The 22836-nt window shown below is 36.9% G+C and overlaps 2 protein-coding genes across 11 annotated transcripts in view; one reads left to right on the forward strand and one right to left on the reverse strand.

The window, feature by feature from the left end:
* Nucleotides 1–8087, reverse strand: part of METTL4 (methyltransferase 4, N6-adenosine) — a 79307-nt gene extending 71220 nt beyond the window's left edge. For 9 of the 10 annotated variants that reach the window (XR_008706858.1, XR_008706856.1, XR_008706857.1 and 6 more), the window contains exons 1-4: nucleotides 7804–8087; nucleotides 5860–5994; nucleotides 4808–5204; nucleotides 3004–3066 (exon numbers count right to left, since the gene is read on the reverse strand). Coding sequence is in view for 7 of the 10 variants with exons in the window: in XM_055559727.1 (XP_055415702.1) it covers nucleotides 3004–3066; nucleotides 4808–5197 (453 nt within the window). In the remaining 3 variants the exon portion in view is untranslated. Of the gene's footprint in view, nucleotides 1–3003; nucleotides 3067–4807; nucleotides 5205–5859; nucleotides 5995–6960; nucleotides 7056–7803 lie in introns of all 10 variants that reach the window. The other variant, XM_055559722.1, reaches the window with a different exon arrangement.
* A 153-nt stretch (nucleotides 8088–8240) lies between these two features.
* NDC80 (NDC80 kinetochore complex component) overlaps nucleotides 8241–22836 on the forward strand; it is a 33614-nt gene continuing 19018 nt past the window's right edge. The window contains exons 1-10 of the mRNA XM_055559719.1: nucleotides 8241–8377; nucleotides 9981–10090; nucleotides 11798–11875; nucleotides 14824–14947; nucleotides 15053–15225; nucleotides 15909–16011; nucleotides 17874–17963; nucleotides 20112–20205; nucleotides 21259–21365; nucleotides 22159–22303. Coding sequence (XP_055415694.1) covers nucleotides 9990–10090; nucleotides 11798–11875; nucleotides 14824–14947; nucleotides 15053–15225; nucleotides 15909–16011; nucleotides 17874–17963; nucleotides 20112–20205; nucleotides 21259–21365; nucleotides 22159–22303 — 1015 coding nt within the window. The 5' untranslated portion in view covers nucleotides 8241–8377; nucleotides 9981–9989. The remainder of the gene's footprint in view (nucleotides 8378–9980; nucleotides 10091–11797; nucleotides 11876–14823; nucleotides 14948–15052; nucleotides 15226–15908; nucleotides 16012–17873; nucleotides 17964–20111; nucleotides 20206–21258; nucleotides 21366–22158; nucleotides 22304–22836) is intronic.

Genomic DNA, 22836 nt, shown 5'->3' on the forward strand with positions numbered 1-22836 from the left:
TCATGTCCAACTCTTTGCGGCCCCATGGACTGTAGTCCACCAGGCTCCTCCTCTCCCCATGGGATTCTCCAGGCAAAAATTCTCCATGGCTGACATTCTCCAGCCATGTCCTCCTCCAGGGGATCTTCCCAACCCAGGGACTGAACCTGCATCTTTTGCATCTCCTGCATTGGGAGGCGGATTCTTTACCATTGCACCACCTGGGAAGCCCCAGAATTGTACTCCCTAAATAAAAATAGAATCCAATTGCTCCAGCTTACTGCCTTGAGAAAGTTTTCATGTAGCAGAACAGGAAGGTGACCTGTTCAGAGACCAGCAGTCTCTCGGAGCCAAGGAACCAGAGCTGGGAGTCTGGAAAGGCCAAGGCGGCAAGAGTTTGCAGGGAGGACACCAGAGCAGAGAGCTGCACAGACAGAGAGCTCTTGAGAGTTGCAGAAGGTCAAGTCTCCAGCTGAGCAGTGATCAGTACATACATGTGACTTCTTAATTTAATAAACTCGTTACTTTAATACTTTGATCTAAATCTGTTTTAATAAAATCTTAGACCTAAACTTGCTAACTTGTTAGCTTCCAAATAAAGTAAAATCTCAGACAGTTCATCATTGTTCTTGACAGGGGTATTGGGTGCATAACAGATTTTGTGTCAGTAAAAGGGAATAATCATCAGCCTTAGACTAAAATCCTCATTCTAAACTCACCCAAGCAAAATCTACCCAACAAGTGATAGACCAATAAACCAAAAATCTCTAAAGACAGAAGTTCTGAACAACACTATCAATCCACTTAACCTAACTGACATTCATAGAACACTGTATCCAACAACTAAAGAATACATATTCAAAAATACATAAAAAATAGCACACAATACAGTCATAAAGATAATTCACATGCTGGACTGTAAAATAAAACTCAATAAATTTAAAAGGACTGACATCAGAGTCTATTCTTATACTCCAATGGATTTAAGCTAGAAATCAATAAGAAGATATTAAGATAAACATCAAATATCTGAAAATGAAATAGCAGACTTCTAAATAATTCATATAGGTCAAAGATCAAATCACAAGGGAAATTAGAAAATATTTTGAAGTGAATGAAAGTGAAAATACAACATATCCAAATATGTGGAATGCAACTAAAGCAGCAATTCAAGGGAAACTTACAGCTTTACATGTTTATATTAGAAAAGAAAAATGATCTACACTCACTGACAAAAGGCTCTACTTTAAGAAGTTATTAACAGAAAAAAAGCAAAGTAAGCCAAAAGGAAGAAAATAATAGAGAACAAATATCAGCAGAATAGAAAACAGACAGTAAGGAAAATTAACAAATTGGTTCTTTGAATATACGTGACATCACTTTATGTGTCTGATAAAGGATTAATATTCGGAATATAAAAGAACTCCAAAAACAACAACAACAACCCAATTTAAAAATGAGCAAAGGACATAAACAGACATTTCTCCAAAGAAGACATAACAAATGGCCAACAGCACATACAAATATGTTCAACATCAAAGATCACCAGAAAAATGTAAATCAAAACCACAATGAGACACCACTCTTACCCATTAGGATGGCAACCGAAAAAAATAAAAACAAAAATAAGTGCTGACATGGATATGGAGAAACTGGCAACGCTTATGCACTGCTGGTGGGAAGGCAGAATGGTACCACCACTGCGGAACACACTAAGGCAGTTCCTCAAAAAGTTAGAAACAGAATTATCATATGATCCAGTAAGGCCACTTCTGGGTATATTCCAAAAAAAAACTGAAAGTAGAGACACTTATGTTTCTGTGTGAGTGTATAAACATGTATGTGTTTACACATGTTTATATATACATGTTTTATGTGCACACTCATGTCTATAGTAGCATTATTCACTACAGCCAAAAGGTAGAAACATCCCAAATGTGGAGGAACAGAACAAATAAACAAAATGTGGCACATAGCGGGAAGAGGAAATGAGGAATTACTGTTTAATGGGTAGAATTTCAGTTGGGATGGCAAAATCATTCTGGATATAAATAATGGTGATTAGACAATGTGAATGTACTCAGTGCCACTAACTTGTACACCTAAAAATGGTTAAAGTGGTAAATTTCATGTTTTTTATATATATATATCCACAAAAAAGAAAAAAAACTACCAAAAAAATTTTTTTAAAGACTGGTTCTTTGAAAACTACAACCAAAAAACAAGCCCCAAGCTAGAAAAGAAAGAATGCAAATCACCAACATAGCAATGAAAAGGGTGATCACTTATCATCACAAATCCTATAAACATTAAAAGCATGGAAAAAGAATACTATGAACAACGGCATGCCAATAAATTTGACAACTTGGATGAAATGGACAAGTTTCTTGGAAAATACAACTTGCCAAAACTGTCATAAGCAAATCAGAAAATCTGAAAATCCCTGTGCTCTATTAAAGAACCTGATATTGTTACTAAAAAACCTTCCCCAAAAGGAAACTCCAGGCCTAGATAATCTCACTGGTGAATTACATCAAATATTCAAGGATGAATCAACATTAATCCTAAACAACTTTAACAAAGAATGTAGGAGGTACAGCAATGAAAAGACTCAACATTATTAGTCACTAGGGAAATGCAAGCTAAAAACCTCAATAAGATATCACCACACTCATACAGCATAAGTTTATTTATGTGAAATATATGCTTAAGCAATGTAGCATAAGTTTATCCCATCTTTTACCTACTGACAGTAGACTTTTATAACTTAAAAAATTTCTAGACTTTACCAATATAGCATATGCTTATTTATGTTAAATGTATGTTAACTATATGGAGTTCTAATAAAAATTGATTTAAATTGTTAATTACTATAGAAGTAACAATAAACCACTCCACTGTTAAATTCTAACCTTGATCAAAATGATTGCCTGATTTTTAAGACCACCCTATTCACATTGTCCATTTACTTATACTAGTTCACATTAACCTTCCAATGTCATCAATGAACATTTTACACCATACCTTTCTGTGGTATTCCATAGCATCCAGTTCACCTTGATTGAAAGCAACACATCTCTTACGCTTCTAAAGAGTAAATTACAGGGAAAAAATTTTGTGGCCATCCATCACAATATTCATATTTTGAAATACATTAATATTTCTTTTTTATTTACCACATTTTCCATATTGTCTATCTCATTCTATAAGAGGTAATAATTAACTGCTGCTGCTGCTGCTGCTAAGTCGCTTCAGGCATGTCCGACTCTGTGCAACCCAACAGACGGCAGCCCACCAGGCTTCCCTGTCCTTGGGATTCTCCAGGTAAGAACACTGGAGTGGGCTGCCATTTCCTTCTCCAATGCATGAAAGTGAAAAGTGAAAGGGAAGTCTCTCAGTCGTGTCCAAACCTCAGCGACCCCATGGACTCCAGCCTTCTCGGCTCCTCCATCCATGGGATTTTCCAGGCAAGAGTACTGGAGTGGGGTGCCATTGCCTTCTCCGAATAATTAACTACTGAGGTTGAAATAAGTGCAAAGAGTATGGACTAGGGAGGTAAGCTTTCTCAAATAATAATAATTATTATTACTATTACTACAAACTTAATGGGTGATAAAAGGCCACCTAGCTATTAGAAAGAACTAGAACGATACAATAAAATGTAGCACTGACATCCATGGACACAGGAAACTGATACTGTAGTAAAGAGTCACCAGTGAAATCTATCAGTTGCTATGTGGGGTAATTATTCTGAACTTTCTTAATTTCTACACCAAAAAAATAATCTGCAATGTACTTTTAATAGATCTTTACACGTAATCTGAAGATTGGGTACAAATAAGATATATCTGTTCTACATGTAACAACTCCAAAGAACATGTGAGTACAATACACAGCAGGGACTTTCTACTTGTTGTTGCTAAAATCTCAGTGCCTATATGGTTGCAAACTCCAAGCAGGCTAACAAAAGTTTTTTGGCTGAATGAATAAATGGAATCTCTATTACTTTCCTTATTACACATCTTAACATGCTTTCTTATATTGGTATCTTTCTTCCTCACTCAACTATAAGATCCAAAAAGCAGATTATATTTATCTTGTTTCCTCACTCTGTTTGCAACAGCACATAGAAACATTTATTGGTTGAATAATGAATGTAACTCCTATCTCTAACAACAACAAAAAAAAGTTAATATAATCTATCTGAAATGGACTTGGTATAATCATCTCTGAATTCTTCAAGTACTTAAAAAGTATTTAAAGCATAATTAATTTGACCCTAATGGCATTCTCAAAACTTCTGGTAACACCAATATGTATACAAATATATATACTTTAAGAATATATACATTTCCTATAGTAACTTTCTAGTTTTATTACTAGAAATCTTTCAAAAACATTACTCTTCCAAACATTTATTATACAAGTTTATCCCCAAAGGAAAAATCTCTAAAATTCCCCCCAAATCTATACACTGCTTTAGAATTTTATAGAGAACAAAACATGTTTTTAAGCAAAAATATATGTAAAAAACATGCAATTCATACAGAAACCTAAGCAGACAGGGTTTTTTTTATTGTGTAGCTTTGTTTGTTAATTTACAGAGCATTCACTTTTGAATCAACTTTGCTTACTTTTGAGATACGCAAATTTGGTTTTCTAAAAATGGTAGAATGTTAGCAAAAAATTAAAATTACTCTGGATATGCTAAAGTATCACTATGATTTATTGACTATTCTTTAGAATTAGTAAATCACAAGATATTTGAGACATTGGAATGATACATTTGTGTTCTTTATAGAAAAATAAAAATTTCTTAAGTTATTACCTTGCCATTAATAGAAATGGAGATTTCTTTCTTAGCATCATTTACTAGATCTTCCTTTTCTTTACTTTCTTGGCACTCTTTGTGAATAGCGGAAGTTATATAAGGTTTGCTGACATCAAACAGTTCAGATCGAAATACATATTTCTGTATGAACATTTCACAATTTCCTCTATCATCATTCTCTGGCTTACTGGTAGAAGGAACAAATGTAGCAGAGGCTCCAAAAGAGGACACAGAATCCATGTGAAGAGAATCAAGGTGAACAGAAGAAGTGGGCCAGCTTTTACTACAACAAGGCTCATGCCGCTGGTGAAGTTCATAGCTTATCTTGTTAATGAAAGTGAGGTGATCCAGCAGCCATCCTGGTGACAGCTCATGCACCACAGACATTCTCTTCCTTTAAAACATACAAACACCTCTTGGAATTAGAGACTAGAAGTAAAACCCTAGTTTGACTAGAAGTAAAACTTCCCTGAGAAATTCTTAAATGTCCTGTTTTTCAATAAAAATATACTTCATACACACATAGATTTTATGTGCAAGTATATAAACTTGAATGTACACAGAAGCGAATTTAAAATTTTTGAGTTGTTAATATGTATAGTAGGACTAAGAAAAACTAAAATAAAACATTGCAATGAAACATTAAAACAGTATAAACTTTTTTAATATTGATTTTTTAATTGAAGGATAATTAGTTTACAGAATTTTGCTGTTTTCTGTCAAACCTCAACATGAATCAGCCATAGATATACATATATCCCCTCCTTTTTGAACGTCACTCCCAATTCCCTCCCCATCCCACCCCTCTAGGTTGATACAGAGCCCTTGTTGGAGTTTCCTGAGACATACAGCAAATTCCCATTGGTTATCTATTTTACATATGGTAATCTAAGTTTGCATGTTACTCTCTCCAGACATCTTACCCGCTCCTCCCTGCTCCCCATGTCCATAAGTCTATTCTCTATATCTAAAACAATGTAAACTTTTAATTTCAGGGTTGATAATTCAAAAATTTCATCCAACTTGACCAAAGAGGGTGAAAACCTGACCTTTTTTCTGGAATCCCAATGAGATCCTCCTGTTTCTCGAGCCTCCATACAACCTCCTGCTTGGCACTTGGCTCTAGCCAGTAGGTCTACAGCCTACAAGTCACGAAGACACTGAATCCTAAAATGGTGAGTGTCCTGTCAAACCAAAGAATATTGCATTACCTATGAGAATTCAGCCTTTTAAATGACATAAGCCTAGAGAAGGCCACAGAATTTCCATAGGAGCTGTTAGGGTGTCAGCTCATTTTTAAACCATGCTTACTACAGTAAGCCCCTCCAGCACAACTGCTTTACTAATCACTGCTACCAATGGAGTGCAGAAAGAGTCAAAACAGCAAAATGCAATTTTAACAGGGTATCAGAAGCACTAACCCCTAGCAAAACTGCAAGGTAGAGTCCAGATCTGCGATTGGTTCTGAGCAGTCCTCTTCTGGCAACTAGGTTTTTTCAGAACTTATCTTTTCCTGAAAGACAGTTTTTAGGGAATTCCTTGGTACGCCAGTGATTAGGACTCTGGGCTTTCACAGAGTCTGGATTCCAGGTTCTCGGTTCCAGTCCCAGTCAGGGAACTAAGATCCCATAGGCCGAATGGCACAGCCAAAAAAAAAAAAAAAAAAAGACCAAAAAAGGCATTCAGTTCTGGATTTTGCTTACTAAAAGTTGTGTAGTGGTGGAAAACTTAAAAGGTGATATAGAATAAGAAATAAAATAAGAAATATATTAAGCAGTTAATAGCACAGTTAATAACAGTAGCAATGTATATAGATTCCAATTTCTAACATCATTTGCATTAGCATTATGACCATGGACCAGTCATTTGATTTCACTGAGCTTCGATTTAATCATTTTAGGACATCTTAGGGGGCAATTCAGAGAATTAAATAAGGTAACTAACTTTTAAGTGTTGTGCTCGTGTTTCACACAAAACAATCAAATAAACGCTGCTATGACAGTAATTCTGTTACTGGTCCTCCCTTCAGAGTCAGCAAGACTTCCCAGGTGGCTCAGTGGTCAAGAATCCGTCTGCCAAAGGAGACACGGGAGACGGGGATTTCATCCCTGGATCAGAAAGATCCCCTGGAGGAAGAAATGGCAACTCACTCCAGTATTCTTGCCTGGAAAATCCCATGAGCAGTGGAGCCTGGCGGGCTACAGACCACGGGTTATCAAGAGTCATCACTTGTGGCGAAGCGGTCCTAAAACGGAGAGTGCAAGCTAGAAGTGTAGATGGGAAGGCTGAAACTCACACAGGAAAGGTGACTTGCCCTAAAGTATGTGTGGTGATCCTAGGACGAAAGAGCAGATAAAACCAAGGAGGGTCTTGGAATGCAAGAATAGAAAAACCAGACCCTTATGGTCCTTCCCTCCCCATACTGTAACTATTAATGGAACAGTATAACCTGTCTCCCCTCCTACTCCTTAGAGAGAAGGTACTTGCCCTACTCTTCCCCCACCCAGGATACATGCCTCATCCAATCTGCAAATAACCCGCAAGACCCCTATTCCACTCCTTGTACCCTAGATATAAAAGTGGACTAAGGACCCCTGTTCAACGTCGGTTTTCCCTAGAGCTGGCCCGCTGTTCCAACAGCGTCTCCCATTCTAATAAACTTTATTTTCCTCTCATTCTGTCTCATGTCTGGAAATCCTTTTCTAACCCGCACCCGGACCACGACAGTATGTACAACTCGTTGATGGCACAACTGCTACAAGATCCAGGTATCCAGTCCTAGAGCTCTGAGCTCCCCTGTCACCCCCACCACTTTCCAGGTTTGGGGCTGTGTTTGACTCTTGAGTTCAAACTCAGGAGAGCGGGTGATGTCCTGTTTTAGCAAAGTAGCTTACTGGGCTTCCCTGCTAGCTCAGTCCGTAAAGAATCCGCCTGCATCAGCAGCGCGACCCTGAGGCCGACTGCGGCCACATTTCGCTGTCACTAATGCCTACCTCGCCGGCTTCCCAGTACTTCCAGTACTTTCCAGACTTGCTTCATGAAACAGCACGCGTCTAACCCAGAGATCCTGAAAGACACGCCTTTCAGGACAAAGCGGGGGTTAAAAAAATTCTCCTTTTCTAAGAGTCGACGGGAGCGGTCATGTTGCTGTACGGAAAAAAAAAAACGCGTTTCCAGGCCTGGAGCACTCTGCTCGCTACTCAGTGACGTACAGCGCTCCGGCATTCACCGCTTAATTCAAAGGTCGGACCTGACTTTGCAGAGGACGCTTACAGTGGCCAGGAAAAACCAGTGCAGCCGGTGAGGTGGCGGCGCGCCAGCAACACGCAAAACGTCCGGCGACGAGGAGCGGCGCGCGACAGTTGCGTACGAGAGTTGCGCAAGAAAATTGCGCACGCGCGCGCACGTCCTGCGCGATGACGTACACGCCGGCGGAGATTTTAAAATTCGAAAGGCGGCGGTGGGTGGAAGGAGTTTGTGTTTTGGCGGCTGCTATCCTGTCCAGCGTGCAGTTGCAGGGTTTACAACAATTCGGTCTCTGGATAGTCTCGGGAAGCTGGAAGAAAGGTAACTAATGATTTTTGGTTAATTTTTCTCCGGGCAGCTGGAGGGAGAACGCCAGGTCGCCAGGTTAGATTCACAAGCCCTAGGAGGCGACGTTTTGGTGTTTGTTGTTGTAACCGACCTCTCGAGTCAGTCAGTACGAGGCGCTAGTTTCCCGGAGTCCAGTAAATTTCTTATGGCAGTGATTTCCCGAGGGAGAAGGGGTGGGCCAAGCGGACACTGATGGGAAGAAGAGGGCCTGGAGAGAGGAAAAAGGGAAAATTTGATGAGAGCACACAGAGGAAGACAAGATGAGGAACTGTTTGTTGTTTTTGCGTTTCAGCTATTAGTGTAACATCCCGATTGCTGTGTACGTAGTACATGCAGAAGTATTAATCTCAGATTCTGAGAGTACGTTTTAAGTGGAGATTGGGAGGGAACATATAGATGAGAGTGGAAAAGTTTAATAGATACAGAAGTGTATACTGAAGAAGAAATGGGTGTGCACACAAAGAAGGAAAGAGTACATCAGTTTCAAAGACAAAGGAGAGCTTAGAGAAAAGGATAACCACAGATGTCCATTGTCCTGGAAACCAGGGCAGGACCTGGAAAGGTGAGTACAGTGTCTAATGCCTCGAAGACAAGATCCTGTTGCAGAGAAAAGCCAATTTTGACTCTAGTTAAAACTGTTTCTTTGACTTGTTTTCTGTTGCTTTTGTTATTATAATCATATATAATGGCCAACCTCAGAGAATCCTGCCCCTCTGCCTGACTGTTAAACTAAAGTGCCTTTGTTCAGAACCCTGTCCACCTGTAGATAACAGGAAGGAAGAAATTAACACATCCCCTGCCTAAGACTTGCCATTCTAAGAGATATTTTCAAGATTAATGGCCATTTTCCTTTATTTCCTCACCTCCCTGGCATCTCAGATTAATTGGCCTGTCCTGCAGGGATCAGAGTGAGGTTGGACTAAGCAACAATAGGATCTGAAGATTTGTCAGTGAAAGATATCCCAGGAGGTGGGAAGGGCGTGAGATGTGAATGTAGTCTGAGGAACTGGACACGGCCTGTAGACCAGATAATTTATCCTTGATAAAAGGGAGGTTGAAGCAAGAGGGCCAGTAATTGAAGACTATAAATGAGAAAGAGGTTAAGGACATAGCTAAAGAGGATGGACATTAGGAAAAGAAAACAGGATGATTTCCTTTAAGACCAAAGGAAACATCAGAGGTAGTTGTTGTCAGGTGGCCTCTGATTTCCCATCAAAATAGGCACAGCCAACAGTGGTAATGTGATCAGAGTTAGGATTCAGGGTTTTAACTACCATAAATTCCCTTGTGAAGAGGAATCATACCTTATTTACCTTTCTGTTGTTTGCACTGCTTTGCACACTCCCTTGTACATGGTAGGCAGTTAGAAAGTATTTTCATTTGTTGAAAATTTTTAAAGGAAATCAAATAGATAAATATTCCCTGTAAATGAGGACTTCAGCTTACATACAAGATAACCCAGGAAAGAACGATGAAACTTGTCTGCCTTTCTGTTTGAGGATGAAGATAATAGTTGAGGTTTAATATACCATCTACATCTGGAAAGACTTGTTTAATACCAAATTTATGAATGCAGGTCATAAGCATGAAACGCAGTTCAGTTTCCACCGGTGGTGCTGGCCGCCTGTCTATGCAGGAATTAAGATCCCAGGACTTAAATAAACCAGGTCTCCATACCCCTCAAACGTGAGTACCTCATGCCTTATTGTCTTTGGCCGAGAAATCTGTAAAGGTAGTTAATGCAAAGATGTAGTGTGAGTAATATTGTGATGAATCTTGTCTGTTGTCAGCGGTACCTGATTTGGAGTCAGTGAAGGCTAGAGTGGGCCTTTACTCCACGTTGTGTCTTATCTCATTTGATAGTTAAATCTCAAAAGCCACAAACTTTGTAAGGCAGTCCCTACTGCTAAGTCACTTCAGTCATGTCCGACTCTGTGCGACCCCATAGACGGCAGCCACCAGGCTCCCCCGCCCCTGGGATTCTCCAGGCAAGAACACCGGAATGGGTTGCCATTTCCTTCTCCAATGCATGAAAGTAAAAAGTGAAAGTGAAGTCGCTCAGTCGTGTCCGACTCTCAGCGACCCCATGGACTGCAGCCTACCAGGCTCCTCCATCCATGGAATTTTCCAGGCAAGAGTACTGGAGTGGGGTGCCATCACCTTCTCCGAAGGCAATCCCTAAGGGACTGCTAATTCCCCTTCAGTGCTCTTTCATTCTTATTTTCCTGCTTTCCTCAGAGCTGCTTGTTTGAGCAGGTTCTGTGCTATAATTTTCAGTTTACTGCAGTTTAGTCAACTAGCACAGTTCTCAATCAAAACCATTACTTGCTCTGACAATTAACTGCAGTTTAGGAGCCACCTATAGAACACTGCTTCTCTAAACTATTTCCTGGAGATTCATTGGTGTCCAAGAAAGGTGTCCAGAAGAACTTGCTATTATTGTATTCAATATCCTATAATAATGTATAATAGTTGTAATGGGAAAAAATCTGAAAAAGTATATGCGTGTGTGTATATATATGTATATACATGCCAGATATTACAGGAATCCCAACGAACTTTTTGGCCAAACCTATATAATAAACACTTAAGTTTGGTGTATACCTGTAACATCATAAATCAACTATACTTCAAATTTTTTTTTTTTTAGGTTTTCAATAAAAAATCAACTGGGGGGGAGGTAGAACTTTCAATCATAAACTAATTTTTCCCTGTGAATGATTTTCTTAAAATTAAGAGAAGGCTACTTGTAATCTATATGAGTTGTATCAATCCTATATTACCAAGGTACAAGTTACTTGCTGATTGCTCTTAAATTACTTAGGCTTACATTGTATGAGTCTCTGCTACTTTTAGAAATTTGAAATATTTATACATTTTTTTCTTCTGAAATCAGAGAAATTTTTTGTACTTTTGCATGTTACTACTGCGAAAGATTTGTGCCTTAAATTGTCAGAAGCTAAAAGACTGCTTTTGTCAATATTTTTGGCCAGTAATTGACATAATGTATGTTCTTAAGTATAGCCACATTCTAATAAAGAGTAAGCCTCAAAGGAACAAAATTTGAGTGTGACTATCAGTCTGTGATTGAAAATACCTATTTTTAAATTATTCATTTGCCTTTGAAATTGTTATCCATAAATGTACATATTTTAAGATAATTAAAATAACAATGTAGATATGGTTTTTTTCCTACTTTCTTCTTAACACTTTAGTTAAGCAAATGTATATTATATTATAAGCCTATCCCATCTATAACAACTGTAATTGCTGCTGAAAATTTTCATGCTTTTGAATTATTTTTATTGGGAATGGGTAACAAATTTCCAAAAGTCTCTTGAACTAATATTTTTCCATTCATTTGAAGAGTTTGTTTTTCTCCTTTTCTTAAAGCAAAGAGAAATCAACCTTTGGAAAATTGAATATAAACAGACCCACATCTGAAAGAAAAGCCTCTGTATTTGGTAAAAGGTAATGATATTTTTTATTAATTCTAATGGAAAAAATTCTTATAGCCATACATTGAGTTAAATATTCAAAGTACAAAAAATTAGATATCATGGTCCCTTTCTAGAGAAAGTTATAATCTTGTTTTCCTCTGTTTTAAATGGTTAAATTGGTTATATTTGCCTTAGATGATGCTGAAAGATACATCAAAACATTCAGACCACTGTTTCATTGTTACAAGTGAATTCTTGATGGAAAATTCTTCACATAGACACTCTGGAATCAGCATTTTAACATTAGGAATCGTCATCTAGTCCAACATTTTAGTCACAGACTTTTTAATACTCTTAACTATTATCAAACCAGTCAATCCTAAAGGAAATCAATGCTGAATATTCATTGGAAGGACTGCTGCTGAAGCTCCAACGCTTTGGCCACTTGATGCAAAGAGCTGACTCATCGGGAAAGACCCTGATGCTGGGAAAGATTGAGGTCAGGAAGAGAAGGGGACGACAGAGGACGAGGTGGTTGGAAACCATCACCGACTCAATGGACACGAATTTGAACATACTCTGAAAGATAGTGAAGGACGAGGAATCCTGGCGTGCTACAGTCCATGGGGTCACAAAGAGCCAGATATGACTTAGCGACTGCACAACAACAAAAACAAATATTATGGACTCTTATGGGCTATATCTACAGATATTAACTATATTAGAAATTGAAACTGAGGGGGAAATTTTTAATATTTATTAATTCAAATTAAAATAACAATAACCTATTATATGTTAACATAAATAACATGCTTTATTTTTAAAAACAAAAGTATTTCAATAAGAATGGTGACATTGTTTTACGTTTTTGCAGTCTCTTAATGTCTGGCTTCATAAAAGGTAGCTAGATTCTCATCTGTTTCTGAATTCAGTCTACTGCAGTATCTGACATCATGTAGCCAGCCTTTGGAAAACTCCACTGTACACTCAGGAGAGAGAGAAGGAGAACAAAATGGGTGAAAAAGAACCTTAATTTTATTGTGAAAAGAGTTTTGACTTCTCAGATCCCCTAGATCGCACTTTGAGAACTGCTGTCGAGAGTAGATCAGAGGTTGTCTGGAGTGAAGTAAGGATTGACTGTTTAGAGGGATGAGACTTTGGGATGATGGAAACATTTAATCTTGATCATGGAGAGTTTTCACAGGTGCGGACCTTGTCAAACCTCATCAAACTGTGTGCTTTAAGCAGGCGCATTTTGCTCTAAGCAAATTATACCTCAATAAAGGTAATTTTTTTAAAGAAACTCCCAACTCCAAAACAAACTTTTTTTTTAATCTCACCAAAACTTAAAATGTAACTTCAAGACAGGTGTTTATTTAACTACTTTGAAAATATTTAGAGATGACATATTTGTTACCTTATGAAAAATCTTTGTCATTAACCCAGGTTAAACTGTCTCTGGTGTTCATTCTAGCTGAAAAATCCTAAGGAATTTTTATAATGTAACTTTGATCTCAGAGCTGAACTTCAGAGATAATGGGGATAATGATGATAAAATCTAATGTTTGCTGAGCATTTTTGTAAGCCAGAAAAGTGCTATTTTATGTCTATTCTATTCAATCCTCAGAACTCTCTATGTGTAGATAGTTATTGTCTTCATTTTATCAATAAGGAAATTGAAACACTGAGACGTTAAGTAATTTACCCAAAGTCATACAACTGGTAACAGAGATAGCATTTTTAACCACAGACTCTGGTTCTAGACCCTTCACTCTTAAACTGTAAGTTGAATAATACAGTATTTTGATTGGTTAGGAAATACTTTAATAATTTCAAAAGCTATTAGTAGTTTTGAAAAGCTATTAGTGTTTTGTGTAAAATAAGAGCTAAGTCTATACATGTATTCCTTGGTAAAAAAAAATATATGTACAAATTAAAGATTAACTACTAGCAGTAGGTAGAAGAGTGGTTCTCAAGTTAGCAAATCCTCAGGGGGGAAATTAGCTAATTAGTCAGAGCAGCAGTGAAAGAGGGCCCAAGCTAAAGAACTTTGAAAGCCTGGGCAGAAGAGAATTTGAAAGCGGCAAGCAAACTTGCGGGGAGAAACTCCGTTTTGATGAACAGAGTTGAGATATTAGAGCAATGTTTGCTGTAACTCAGTTTTTGGAGTCTGTCCAATAAAGAAAAGTGTTGTTCCAAGTATAATAAACTACAATAGTTAGGTAAGTTGGGCCACAAAGATTAGCAAAAGAAATTATTATAAAGGTTTAAACAAATGAAGTTTTGTTTGGGGGGACGGCGCTTAGAATGGGGCATATATACTATAGGTATTAATGACTAAAAAGTAGTAACACATATATTTATGGTAAATCACAGTCAGATACATAATATCGCATGACAATAACATTTATGAAAAAAGCACACACAATCTATTTCAACATCTCAAAGGTAATTTTCTCACAATAAATAATGGCAAATAAAGAGATTGGAAGTAAAGGAGCAGTCATGAAGGGGTGAGTAGGGTGTTGAAAGGATCTGGGTTGTTGAAGAGACCTGGAAAACTATTGGTGCAGAGAACGTGCTGGACTCAGAACACATATTTTTAGAGGATAATGTGTGTGTGAGTGATGCAAACCACCAGAAGAGTATTTCTTCCCGCCTCATTTTATACTTTAATCTTCATTATTTGCTCTTTTTTTCTCTGCTTTGAATAAGAGAAATCTGTTTAAATAAAAACTGAAGAATTTTAATCTTTGATGCTAATGTTAAAATATAAAATCATGGGACTTCCCTGGTGATCCAGGGGCTAAGACTTCAATGCAGGTGGCCTGACGCAGGTTCCATCCCTGGTCAGGGAATTAGATCCTACATGCTGCAACTAAGACCCAGCACAGCCAAATGAATAAATATGTAAGATCGCCTTGAAATAATTCAGCCTTCACCACAGAAGGAAATAATTTTGACTGATTTTGTTTGCAGAACTAGTGGACCTGGATCCCGGAATAGTCAGTTTGGTATATTTTCCACTTCTGAAAAAATCAAGGACCCAAGACCACTTAATGACAAAGCATTTATTCAGCAATGTATTCGACAGCTCTGTGAGGTATTTTATATTCTTTAATATTGTAAACTGTGAGTGTTCTCTCTAAGTACTTTTCAATAATTTTCCTATTGTGAAACATTTGACATTTCTTAAAAATTATTGTAGTTTCTTTCAGAAAACGGTTATGCATATAGTGTATCCATGAAATCTCTACAAGCTCCTTCTGTTAAAGACTTCCTGAAGATCTTCACTTTTCTTTATGGCTTCCTCTGCCCTTCGTATGAACTTCCTGACACAAAGTTTGAAGAAGAGGTTCCAAGAATCTTTAGAGATCTTGGGTTTGTATGTTATATTTCTCTTTAGCCTAGAGAGATTATTGGAACACAGAGGAAAATGAAACTCAATAAGTGTGTAAAGATTTTGAGTTAGAGAAGTAGTATATTTTAAGATGGACCGTGTGGGTCACATATGCAAGGTCAATTGAAAAGGCAAAAAACAACTATCTGGGAATTATTACTAAAGTACAGATGATAGATCATAAAACCCTCAACGACTCATGTGACAAGGAATAGATAGGATGGACTAGATACTGCAGATTTTATAGATCAGAAAAGACAGGTGTCAAAGCCTGGTGAGAATGGAGTGAGATAAGAGTCCAGAAAAGCCTGCGTAGGATAAACACAGGGAGAGATGGATTTGAGGAGAAGTACATACATGGGTTTTATTTAGGATATGTTGCATTTGAGGGAACAAATAATGTTTCAGAAGAGAAGTCCTGCCTATTTGATTGTAAGTCAAGTTTTGCAATTTAGGGGATACACGTACAAAGTAATTGTCAAAAAAATACACAAAATCATTTGTGAGTAAGATGACAAAGAGAATCTCAACAAGTATTTTACTTCTAAACAAGTCAAGACTGTTGGTATATACTTGGAATTTTTTAAATGTAACTTCTTGCTTAATTTAGCCATTATTTTTATAAAAATTAACATGCTAGCTTATTTTTTCTAATTTTTCATAGGTATCCTTTTGCATTATCGAAAAGCTCCATGTATACAGTGGGGGCCCCTCATACGTGGCCTCACATTGTGGCAGCCTTGGTTTGGCTAATAGACTGCATCAAGGTATTTGATTTCTCATTTTAAATATATACATAGGAAAGATTTTTTTCCCCTCCTCCTCAGAATATTTCTTTTTCTCTCCCAATATTGCTTTTACCAATTAGCTCCAAGTCTGAGTCAGTTTTCAGAGCATGTTTGGTTTTATGTTCTTCAAAATGTTACTACATGAGTCCACAGGAGAGGAAGGGAAATATCCCAAAGGCAAGGAGATCATTTGTTTTCCTGAGGTTTTACAGCTAGAAACAAACAAAACCCAAAAAAATTCAAACAACAACAACAAAAAAAAAACACAGCAAAATAATGTCAGTAGGAACTTCCCCCGAACATTTATCTCAGATTCCTCTAAGTCTTTTTCTCCTCTCATATTTTATAATATTGAGGAGTGGTGGTTTGTTAGATGTAAGGGACGTTTACTCAAGTCCATATTTCTAGTTTATATGATTTCAGATTAAAATTTTTTCAACCAAATCTTCTCAGTTCAGAATTTTCAGTTCTTGTAGTAAGGTCTTTTCTCCAGTTCTGGGGATCTGTTTGTGCCTCCATAAGGCTCACCTTGAACTTTGCAGAGTAGCAAGAGTTCTCACAAGGACCTTTGACATGGCAACAGAAACTGTCTTTATCTACCCTGATGACAGGTAGGAGATTGTGTTTTTCATCTTGGGCTATGCCCTGCATGTCTTTCAGTCTTAATTAAATCTGATTGTCACATGAGGCCTTGTCAAGTGAAGAAGAGATAAAGGATGAGTTGACAGAGCTTGCCTGCATCCAGTCTAGATACACAGAAGGGATTATGAGTGCCTTTGGAACAGGAAAGGAGCGGATAGGACAAGCAACTCTTGACTCAGAACAGTATCCCCACTCAGCAATCCTGTAAATGAGTGCTAGGCTAAGAAAATTTATTGTTCTTTTATACTTCTAATGCATAGTTCATTTTTTTTTGAACTCAGTGTTGATTATACTAGATATACATTGTATCTTTAGGTTTTATAGCAAATTCTTTTTATTTTTATTTTTAAAACAAGTTATAAAACAGATGTTCTGAAGTGGAATTTTTGTGCCTTAAAAACATTTAGGCATTTTCCTTCTGGCTTGTTAATTACAAACATCTGAATGTTTTGCTATAATTTATTATTTGCTATCACTTTCAGCTTAAATATTTGTTTAAATGAAGACTTTATATTGTCTTCAATATAAAATTCAACCTGAAGTACATTCTTTTTTTTTTTTTTTGAAGTACATTCTTAAACATTTTGAAGGAGTCAGTGTATAACATTTGAGCACCAAAATTAAGTTCATTTAAGAGAAATAATTATTACTGCCTTAGCTTTTTTGGCAGTTCTGTTTTCAGTTCTCAGAATTATGTTAAAATGTGTAGCAGCAATACATATGTTCTCAATGGGCTACTAACAGTGTAAAAGAGCAGCATATTTTTCTCTATTATTGTTTAGTCAGTTGTGTCCAACTCTTTTGCAACCCCATGGACTCCTCTTTTCATGGGGTTTCCCAGGGAAGAATACTAGAGTAGATTGCCATCCTCCAGGAAATCTTCCCGACCCAGGGATTGCACCTAGGTCTCCTGCATTGGCAGCCGGGTTCTTTACAACTGAACCACCAGGAAAGCATATTTTTCTTCGTAGAATAGAACTAAATATGGATCCCATCCTTTTTTAATCCTAAGGGACTTAGTTATTAAACTGTCAAAAGGATTATATTGTAAGGTTTAAAAGAATAACCTCTCAAGAGACTTTGTCATGCAATAATGTAAATGCTTCTAAAAATGACACTGAAAACAAGTTTGGCAAAACTTGAAAAATGTGTTTTTCCTCATAAAGTTAATCAGTTTAATATGTTTGTATACTGAACAGTTACATAATGCCATGAAAGAAAGCTCACCTTTATTTGATGATGGACAGCCTTGGGGAGAAGAAACTGAAGATGGAATTATGCATAATAAGGTACCTTACTTTACCATAAACATCAGTCATCTGATATTATTTACTAAGTTTGTCATTATTGAAATTAACATAGTCTTTTGTAGAACTTGTCTCTTTTGCTTCCTGAAAATCTAAAATTTATTTTTGGAAATACTAGTCAATGGATTTACTCTTGGATTTACACTATAGTTTCCTAAAAATAAATAAGCATAGAAATTTGGAAATGTTAAGTAAAAAAGACAAGGCAATTAGAATTAAAACATAACATATTATTGTTTATGTGTAGATATAATATTTCTTTTTCTCCCCTGTCTTTTAGAATGAAGATAATCAGTACTGGCATCATTATTCTAATATATTTTGTCGACACAAAGCATAAAAGACTGGGTCTTAAAATAGATAGCATGTGGGTTTTTTGTTTGTTTTGTTTTGACCATTTTAGCTAGGGGAGTTGCCACTTCTAAAAGTGACTGAGATAAAATAGTCTAAATTGGTTCCCAGACTGTCCTTTAATGGAGCCTAAACTGTGTAACTAACTCCGCCCTATTTCCTGAAACACACAAATTTATGTCTCCAAATGGAGCAAACACCCATCCCAAGGAATAAATTTATAGTATTGAGATTGAGCATCAGTTTCCCCTAGCTTATATAAAAGACCAATCACTATGTGGTTCCCTAAGATGAAAAATAAACATCCTGTGTTCTAATTCTGTTCTTCACCTTCTGGAACATTTGTCATAAAAAGAAAGTAGAAATAGCCTCAACCTCATCTTTTATTACTACCTAGGGAATGGTTCAAATTCAAAGGTAAATGTACTGACTGCCATGGTGTTGCCTAGCTGTTTGTTTGTTTGTTTTAGACTTAATACTTCATTGGTGATCCCTGCTAGAAAAGCAGCTAGAAAGCCTCTGAATTCTCTTAAGAGAATTCTCCTCCCATGTTGCAATATGTGTGCTAGACTAAATTTATTATACCTCAGTTTTTACCCAAATAAAATTATAACACCTACTAATTAAATACTAATTTCTTGATAGTCATCCTAAAGGTTAAACCAGTCAAAGTTATTTCTGCTATCTTAGCTGTTATTTCAGATGACAATATATATAAAGAAGCTCTTTAGAAATTATAAAGTACTGTTTTTAAGTTATTTTAATTCTAAATTAAAAATTAATTTTTAATTTAATTTTAAAGAATTACCAAAATACCAAACTTCACCAGGTTCTGAGTCTCTGCTTTGTGGATATAGAGACTCAGTTGTTGTTGTTTTTTAACCTTCAAAATCAAAATCAACCAAACTTAAGAAAACTGATTCACTCTTAGCAAAATCACATCCGAAGGGGAATGAAAATCTATTTATTTCCCCCCAGTGATCCATCTTTCCAGTTACAGGAATACTCATGCCACCTATTCAGGGTACCCCTTCCGTATCAACCAAGTAATGAGAAGGTTGCTTAGTAAGCAGAGCATCAGGGCAGAGGGAATTGGTTTGTCTTAAGGGATACTGACTTCATCTAACTGTGGAAAATTCTTATCAGCTCTCCTTGCCTCCTAACAAAGGATACATCCTCAGTGACCAGAACACCTCAGAACTGCAAAATGGAGTGTTACTTTCCCTTGGTTAAATATTGAGTGCTAATAATTCTACTGTTCAGATCTCCACTAACCATGCCATTTTTTTAACCTGAAGTTACAGTGTAAATTATAGCCTTTATTAATTATGTTCTGGCTTTCATAACCTAATCCTGTCAGATTAATTGGATTTAAATGATTAGCAGTTCATTTAAATTTTTCATAGGTTAGATTATCCCCAAAGATGCTTACGTTTGCATTAATAAGCATCATCTCACCTTCTCAAAACCCTTCTCTGAAGATATGGGCTTTTCTGGGTTTTGTTTTGTTTTTTACCATTTACTAAATAACACCTTTATTCAAATTTAAGTGTTCTTTTAATCCTCATTATTCACTTTAGAAGTAGCAGACTGAGTAAATCTGTGCAGCATAATTAATGATATTCCCTAGGTTTGTGTCTCCTTTACAGGAGTTCATGTAACCACTTGGTATTCCTGACTTTCATTATTTTCATTCATATTTAAATTTTCACTTAGAAAAGTGAAACAAATTAAATAGAGATTCACAACTGAGTTTTTAAATCTGCTTCACCCAATCAGCTGTTTTTGGACTACACCATAAAATGCTATGAAAGTTTCATGACTGGTGCTGACAGCTTTGACGAGATGAATGCAGAGCTGCAGTCCAAGCTGAGTAAGTGCTTTTGCCTCTAGTGTGCTGGTGTGTAGCTTATCTTACTATGCCGAATGTTTATATGAGCTCCTCACTTTGAATGTATTTAGATACCTCCTTATTTTTATTATAACTGCTTCTTAGGTGGAGAGAAATAAAGGATGTCCTTACTTTATTATTTTAATAAGTAAAGTACCAGTTAGTGAAAAGATCTATGGTCTCCCATAATTCATGTCAGAAAGTTAAGGGGCCATTGTATTTCCAAAGAAAGAAATTATTTTTCCACTCAGCTATGATCTAGTGACATTCAGAACTTACTGGCTAACTTTTAAAAAATGTTCCATAGGTATTTTACATCATTTTTCTTTTTTTATAATAGTCATATATAAAATGCCAGAGTGGTAGGTAAAATAGATAAGTTTAAGATGTGTAAAGCTATCCTCTAAAGACTATAGAATCATTCAGAATAGGAGGATACCTGCCACTCTCAACCCAAAAAATGAAAGCATTCTCTTGTGTGTCCGTGGGATAGACCTTCCTGAAGAATAGTGAGGACAGTTTCAGTGTGTCCACGTGAGAAAGGGAGCAAGCAGAGTATATGATGTTGGGTTTCTTTTTAAAGAGGAAAATTCATAGTGATCTGAAACCAAAAGCACTAGTGACTTCTTTGCTATTTTGGTTATAATTAAGCATATAAATTATATTCATGTATTCAAACTATTTATTATATACACACTGTGTGCCACCCACCATGTCGGCACCAGGGATACAATAATGAGTGAGAGAAATCTCCGCCCTCATGCGCTTGCATTCTATTAGACAGAGACAATAATCAAATGAACAATAAGTCAGATGGTGGTAAGTGCTAAGAGGAAAATGAAGCAGGGCTGGGAGGCAGAGAGTGCAGTGGACCATGGGAGGGATTGCAGTTTTACAGATGGTAGAAGGTCCCTCACTGAGAGGGTTTCAAGTAGAGACTAAAGGAAGTGAGGGAGAGAGCAATGGTAAAAATGTGGGGAAGAATTTTCTAGGCAGATCTAAGACCTTATGAAATTTTGGGGTTTTTTTCTCCAGAGGATTTATTTAACGTAGATGCTTCCAAGCTGGAATCATTAGCAGCAAAAAACAGAGCATTGAATGAACAAATTGCAAGATTGGAGCAAGAAAGAGAAAAAGAACCGGTTAGTAAACATGCTTATCTTCAATAGGCGTACACACTTACTGACATTCTTGGATCTCCATGGAGAAAACTAGCTATTTCTTTATATAGAGAGAAAAAAAAATTTTTTTAATGCATTAGCAAAATGCATTAAAATGCATAAATTTGCATTAGGAAATGCATTAGCAAAATAAGCTTCTTAAAAGTTAGGGTTTTTTTATATAGGCCACAACTCCTAATGAAAACATGTTTGGTCTCCCTAGAGCTTTGTTTTCCCTTGTGATCTATTGGTCTTGGACTAACGGTGTTCAGAATATGATGAAAGAATCTTATCTACTTACATCAGACCAAAAGGATCTTTAGAACAAGGTCCCCATGTTACATACCTCATGGGAGCACCAACAGGAGGCCCTGAGCTTTGTAATCAGTGGAAAGAGAATGATAATCAACGAGTTTGTGTAATATATTGTATCCTGAGGGCTTTCTAAAAGCTAAATGATGATGTCCAGATATCTAATGTTATTTTGTGTATTATGATGCTAAAATGTTCTATAAAATAACAGATTTTTAAATGTTTGTGCTTTTTCAACCTGGCCGTTGGCTTTATCTATCCCAAATTGGCTTCTGAAAAGTACTCCTCTCGATTGGGTAATAACAGTAAACTCCCCTTCTAGTTCTTTTTGACTCCCTCTAAAACTGAAAAGAAAACTCTAATTTATTTACCTTTAAGATGAATTTGAATATTGCTTTACTTTCAAGTAAAGTATGGAATTATTGACAAGAATAACTAACTTCATATTCTTTTTCTTTTAAAGAATCGTCTAGAGTCATTGAGAAAACTGAAAACTTCTTTACAAGCAGATGTTCAGAAGTATCAGGCATACATGAGCAATTTGGAGTCTCATTCAGCCATTCTTGACCAGAAATTGAATGGTCTCGATGAAGAAATTTCTAGAGTAGGTAAGCACAACTAGTGCTGAAAGTTCATTTCGGCTGGGGTGGGAGCATACACGGGGCTTACCACATACGGAGCAACCTTTGTCTTCGATATCTTTCTGCCTCTTAATGGTAAATGTTGGTAGCAGGCCGCCAAGTTTTTAGTGACTTCTATATCCGTTTCCTGAGGTTGCTGTAACAGATTACCACAAACTCGGTGACTTAAAACAGTGGAAATTTATCCACTCACAGAAGGCTAGAGGCTGGAAATTGGTAGGGCCACACCTTCTCTGAAGACCCTGTGGGAGAACCCATTCCTTGCCTCTTCCAGCCTCTGGAGTCCGATGGCATTCCTGAGACTGTGGCCACACCACTCCAGTCTCTGCCTCCATCCACACACTGCCTTCTCTGTCTGCATGTCTCTCTTCTGTCTGTGTTAATTTCTCTCTGCCTGTCTTTTCAGAACATTTATGACCTTTAGGGCCCACTTCAATAATCCAGGATAGTCTCCTTACTGCAAAATACTTAATCACATCTATGAAGACTCCTTGTCCAAA

This window comes from Bubalus kerabau, chromosome 21, assembly GCF_029407905.1.
Source record: "Bubalus kerabau isolate K-KA32 ecotype Philippines breed swamp buffalo chromosome 21, PCC_UOA_SB_1v2, whole genome shotgun sequence".
Taxonomy (NCBI): Eukaryota; Metazoa; Chordata; class Mammalia; order Artiodactyla; family Bovidae; genus Bubalus; species Bubalus kerabau.